This window comes from Erythrolamprus reginae, chromosome 12 (assembly GCF_031021105.1).
Source record: "Erythrolamprus reginae isolate rEryReg1 chromosome 12, rEryReg1.hap1, whole genome shotgun sequence".
Lineage (NCBI taxonomy): Eukaryota > Metazoa > Chordata > Lepidosauria > Squamata > Dipsadidae > Erythrolamprus > Erythrolamprus reginae.
In genome coordinates, this window is record NC_091961.1 from 1,410,351 (window position 1) to 1,416,350 (window position 6,000).

At 47.5% G+C, this 6,000-nt stretch overlaps 1 protein-coding gene across 1 annotated transcript in view; it reads right to left on the reverse strand.

Annotated features, from left to right (window-relative positions):
• CDS2 (CDP-diacylglycerol synthase 2) overlaps positions 1 to 5,018 on the reverse strand; it is a 34,440-nt gene extending 29,422 nt beyond the window's left edge. Inside the window, exon 1 of the mRNA XM_070765120.1 lies at positions 4,843 to 5,018. Coding sequence (XP_070621221.1) covers positions 4,843 to 4,905 — 63 coding nt within the window. The 5' untranslated portion in view covers positions 4,906 to 5,018. The remainder of the gene's footprint in view (positions 1 to 4,842) is intronic.
• Positions 5,019 to 6,000: the final 982 nt, after the last annotated feature.

The window sequence follows — 6,000 nt, forward strand, 5'->3', positions numbered from 1 at the left end:
CCCGCCTTTTCCGGCCCTGTTTCCTCCCAGGAGATTCCTAGAACAGGAAGTCTGAAGTGGTGTAGGGTCTCCTGCCTAAGTACCCATATAACAGAATAACGGAGTTGGAAGGGAGCTTGGAGGTCTTCTAGTCCAACTGGCTGCTTTGGCAGGAAACCCTCCGCCACTCCAGACAAAGGGTCATCCAAACATCTTCTTTAATACTTCCAGTGTTGGAGCATTCACAACTTTGGGAGGCAAGTGGTCGGAAATTATTGAAGACACATCTGTGCTGCCAGGCCTGTGGCTGTTGAAGACAGATATTCCGTTCCAGCCCACGTCAAGATACAGATGAATGTGATTGAATGGTTTTAAGATATGGGTTTTTAGGTTTGCTCAGATAGTTTAATAGATTTTAGTTTTTAAATCGATTGCTTTTAGCTTCGATTTCTACTGTGCCATATTTACGTATTTATTCTTTCTGTTGTAAGCTGCCCCGAGTCTCCGGAGAAGGGTCTAGAAATCAAAATAATAAACAAACAAACAAACAAAGCTGTTCCACCGATTAATTGTTCTAACTGTCAGGAAATTTCTCCTTAGTTCCAAGCTGCTTCTCTCCTTGTTTAGTTTCCACCCATTGCTTCTTGTTCCACACCAGTGTATCTCAACCTTGGCCGCTGGAAGATGTGTGGACTTCAACTCCCAGAATTCCCCAGCCACACATCTTCCAGCGGCCAGGGTTGAGAAACACTGCTCTACGCTCAGGTGCTTTGGAGAATAGCATGTCTCCCACTTTTTTGTGGCAGCCCGTGAGATACTGGAACGCTGCCATCCTGTCTCCTGTGGCATCAAAGCTTCAATCAGCAGGGACAGGGGATTAAGTCCTGGGCCACTGTTCTCGCCCAGCTTTGTCCAACCTTTCCCAACGCATTTTCCAGATGGGTGGACATCAATGCTCAGAATTCTCATCAACAGCTACGGTGGGTGGAGAGGTTTGGCTGGAGGGCCTAGGGAGCGTTAGGGAAGGGCTTACCCCCAAGCAGTAGACCCTAAGGTGTTTTTCCAAGAGGGAAATGGACGTCCTGGTTTTTCTTTGAAGACGTTTCACATAGAAACATAGAAGATGGACGGCAGAAAAAGACCTCCTGGTCCATCTCGTCTGCCCTCATGCTATTTCCTGTATTTTATCCTAGGATGGATCTATGTTTATCCCAGGCATGTTTAAATTCAGTTCCTGTGGATTGACCAACTACCTCTGCTGGAAGTTTGTTCCAAGCATCTACTATTTCAGTCAAATAATATTTTCTCAGGTTGCTTCTGATCTTTCTCCCAACTCACCTCAGACTGTGTCCCCTTGTTCTTGGGTTCACTTCCCTGTTAAAAACACTTCCCTCCTGAACCTTATTTAACCCTTTCACATATTTAAATGTTTCAGTCATGGTTCCCCTTTCCCTTCTGCCCTCCAGACTCTACAGATTGAGTTCATGAAGTCTTTCCTGATACGTTTTATGGCTAAGACCTTCCACCATTCTTGCAGCCCGTCTTTGGACCCGTTCAATTTGATTGATCTCTTTTTGTAGGTGAAGTCTCCAGAACTGGACACAGTATTATTCCCAATGGGGTCTCACCAGTGCTCTATACAGCAGGATCACCATCTCCCTCTTCCTGCTTGTGATACCTCTAGCTATGCAGCCAAGCATTCGACAGTGGTACCTCTACTTAAGAGCTTTTCTAGATAAGAACCGGGCATTCAAGATTTCCCCCCCTCTTCTCAAGAACCATTTTCTACTTAAGAACCCAAGCGTGGAAAAATTTCCCAGGGAATTTGAGAGCAGCACGAAGGCCCAGCCAGTTTCTTGCCATTCCCCCTTGAATCCCAGCCATCTCGGGCTTTTCTGGGCTGCCAGAGGAGCCTTTCGGTGGCGCTTAAGGAGGCTTTGGCAGCCCAGAGCGAACAAGGCATTTTCCTTTCTCTGGGCGCTTGGAGAGGGAATAAACCTCTGCCAGCACCCAGAGAAAAGAAACACTCCCTTCGCTCTGGGCAGCGACTGTCCTTCTCCTCCTCTTCTTCCTCCTCCCACCCAAATTCCAAGCTTTTATTTCTTTCCCAATGGGTTTACATGCATTATTTTCTTTTACATTGATTCGTATGGGAAAAAATTGCTTCTACTTACAAACCTTTCTACTTAGGAACTGTTGTGGTTGGCTCTGCCCCAGCTCCTGCCCCAAGGACTGTGGATGTGGGGGAGACATCCACATGCTACAGGCCTGTTTTGCCCCCGATGGAATCTGCTGATGAAGGCTCCTCTGACCAAGAACACATGAGTGACAGGGAGGAGAGTGGGGCAGACAGCTCAGAAGGAGATCAATTATCTCTCTCCTCCTTGGATTCAGAACAAGAGTTAATGATACATCCACGCATGCGGAGAGCGATGCATAGGCAACAACAACTGAGATATTATTATAAAAGAAAATGAGGCCACCTGTGGTTGGGTGGGGCTGTGGTCATTAGTGAGGCTGCTATAAAGAGCAGCCTGTGGGTTTGGCCATTGTGGAGGATTATCTGATCGTTGTGTTTCATGACTGCTTTACTGACTTTGACCTTTTGTGTGCTGATTTTTCCCTGCTTTGAAACTAAACCAGAGCAAAGTGTGTTTTACTTTGTGAAAGAAGAAGGACTGTGAATTGCCTCACAGCTGCAAGCTAAGTATCACAGGACTGATAAGGGACTTGTATCAATTACCAGTTTGTTTGGAGACGAGGGCTCTTTGCTATACCAAAAGAGGGCTTGGTTTAAGTGGATTTTCATTATAAAGAACATTGTTTTGAATTTTCAAACGTGTGTGTGTCTGAAATTTGTACCTGTGAATTTTTGGGAGGATTCTACCAGAGAATCCGACAGAACAAGAACCTGGTCACGGAGCGAATTAAGTTCTTAAGTAGAGGGACCACTGTACTTGCTTTCCCTACTGCCTGACCACACTGTTCACCCTTCCGAGACTGTCAGAAATCACGACCCCTCAATCCTTCTCTTCTGAAGTTTTTGCTAACGCAGAACTGCCAATACAAGACTCAAATCATGTGACTTCAGCTCTGACCGGACAAGAAGCGAAATGTCTTCAAAGACAAAGACAGGATGTCCAGTTGCTCCTTTGGGACAACCGTGACCTGGATGACAATGAATCTCTATAGACATCGAGTAAGTAGACTGGACGCTCCTAAGCGCAGAGTTTAAAGCCAGTCGGACGGAGAAATACTGTGGACAGAATTGGGTGAGAGTTCTGGTGACTCGTGGCCTTCCTGCTCACCATAAAACCAGGCCAGGCCAGAAACAGATGCTGCAACAGCTGGGCCAAAACCTAAACCTGACCTCTGATGGAGGCGCATCAAGCAAGTTTCCAAGCAGAGCACCTTTAAGCATCTCAGGCTTTGCGCAACCTCTGGGTGCCGTTAGAATGGGACAGAGCTGCAAGGGACCTTAGAGGTCATCCAGTCCAGCCCCTTGCTTGAGCTCTTATACTCTTATACCAGTTAAGTGGCTGTCCAGTTTCTTCTTAGTGATGGGGGTGGGGCACGATTTCTGGTGGCAAGCTGTTCCATTGGTAAATTGTTCTAACTAGGACATTTCTCCTTAGTTCCAGGTTGCTTCTCTTCTGGATTAGTTTCTGTCCAACGTTTCTTGTCCGGCCGTCAGGAACTTTTGAAGAATAAAAGGGTGAGTCCTTCTTCTTTGTGGCAGCCCCTCAAAAGCTCAAGCTGCCCAAGGAGCTGCTGATCCAGTTCTACAGAGGAATCACTGAGTCTGTCATCTGCACCTCTATCACTGTCTGGTTTGGTTCAACAAGACCGGCACAGACTTCAGAGGAGAATCAGAGCTGCAGAAAAAACAATGGCTGCCAACCTGCCTCCCATTGAGGACCTGGATACTGCACGAGCCAAAAGGGTGGTGAAAATATTGAGTGACCCCTCGCATCCTGGACATAAACTGTTTCAAAACGTCGCCACAGAGCACTGCACACCAAGACAACTAGACACATGAACAGTTTTTTCCCCCAATGCCATCACTCTACTAAACAAGTAATTCCCTCAACACTATCAAACTATTTACTAAGTCTGCACTACTATTTCTACTAGTTTTTTCCCATCATCCCTATCTCTCATTTCCTCCCACTTAGGACTGTAACTTGTTGCTCCTATCCTTAAGATTTGTATTAATATTGATTGCTGATTGCTTATTGGTGCCTTATGACAATCATTAAGTGTTGTACCTCGTGATTCTTGACAAATTTCTAATCTATTCTACTCTTATTCTATTCTAATGCATCTTTTCTTTTATGTCCACTGAGAGCATCTGCACCAAAGAGAAATCCCTTGTTTGTCCAATGACTCTTGGCCAAGAAAGAATTCCATTCCATTCTATTCTATTTAGAATAGAATGGAATTCTTTACGTATTGACCAAGAGTTGTTGTTGGTCGAGGGGGCTCTTTGTCTGCAATGGTCTCGGTCTTGAGCCAAGGGTCAGACTAGAAGACCTCCAGGGTTCCTCGCCGCTCTCTTCCCATCGGCTGCCTGGTTGATTTGCGTTTATCTGCCGCTCACTCAGAAAAAGGATTGATTGACGTGCGGGCGCCTCCCGCTCGCCCCAGCTCGGCCCCCGCAGCGGCTGGGCGCCACTCGCCGCCCCCTTTGCAGAGCCGGCGGGGGAAGCGAGCCCGAGCGCCGGGGCTCCACCATCCGGCGCCGCGCTATCGCCGCTCTTCCGGCCCGGGGACTCTCGGGCGGCCGCCTCGCCTTGCACGGGCTCCGGGGGGGGAATGCAGCCCTTGCAATCACGCCGCCGCCTGCCCGCCCCGCTCGCCTACCTGTCCCTGGGCGTCGCGCTGCCCCTCGGGCTCCCGGGCCGCCCGCTGCCTCAGCTCGCTCATCCTGGGCCGCCGCTCCACTCCGCCCGCACTGCTTCGCTTCGCCTCGCTTGGCTCCACTGCGCCTCCGCCCGACGCAGCAGCGGCAGCAACAGCAGCCACGCCCCCGGCCGGCCGAGCCCGGGAATTAGGGCGGGGCTTAGAGGGGAGAAGGAGCCAATCCCGGCGCGGATCGGACCAGGGGGCGGGGCCCGCCACTGCCAGGCTTTTTTTGCAGTGGAGGAATAGAATAGAGAATTATTTCACTGGCCAAGTGTGATTGGACACACCAGGAATTTCTCTTTGGTGCAGATGCTCTCAGTGCACATAAAAGAAAAGATGCATTTGTCAAGAATCCGGAGGTAAAAAACACATAATGATTGCCATAAGCAAACAGGAAACAATCAATACATTAATATAAAAACAGAACAGAATGCAGAATGGAATGCTGGCTGCGGAATTCTGGGAGTTGAAGTCCAGATATCTTCAAGTTGCCAAGGCTGGGAAACACTGGAGTAGAGAAAAATCTTGAAGAAAGTAATAATAGCAGCATCACTAAAAAGATAGAAGAATAGAATAGAGTAAAATAGAATTATTTCATTGGCCAAGTGTGATTGGGCACACAAGGAATTTGTCTTTGGTGCAAATGCTCTCAATGTACACAAAAGAAAAGATGCATTTGTCAAGAATCATGAAGTACAACAATGATTCAATGGGGGGGGTCACATAAGCAATGGAGAAACAATATTAATAAAAATCTTAAGGATACAAGCAACAAGTTACAGTCATACAGTCCTAAGTGGGAGGAAATGGGTGCTAGGAATGATGGGTAGTAATAGCCAGCTTAGTAAATAGTTTGACAGTGTTGAGGGGATTATTTGTTTAGCAGAGTGATGGCGTTTGGGGAAAAAACTGTCCTTGTGTCTAGTTGACTTTGTGTGCAGGGCTCCGTAGCATCTTTTTGAAGGTAGGAGTTAAAACACAGTTTATGTCAAATCCAATTAAATAAATAAAGGATGCGAGGTGGGGGGGTCAGTCAATATTTTCCCCGCCCTCTTTTTGACTCGTGCAATCTACAGGTCCTCAATAGAAGGCAAGTTGGCAGCAATGGTTTTTTCT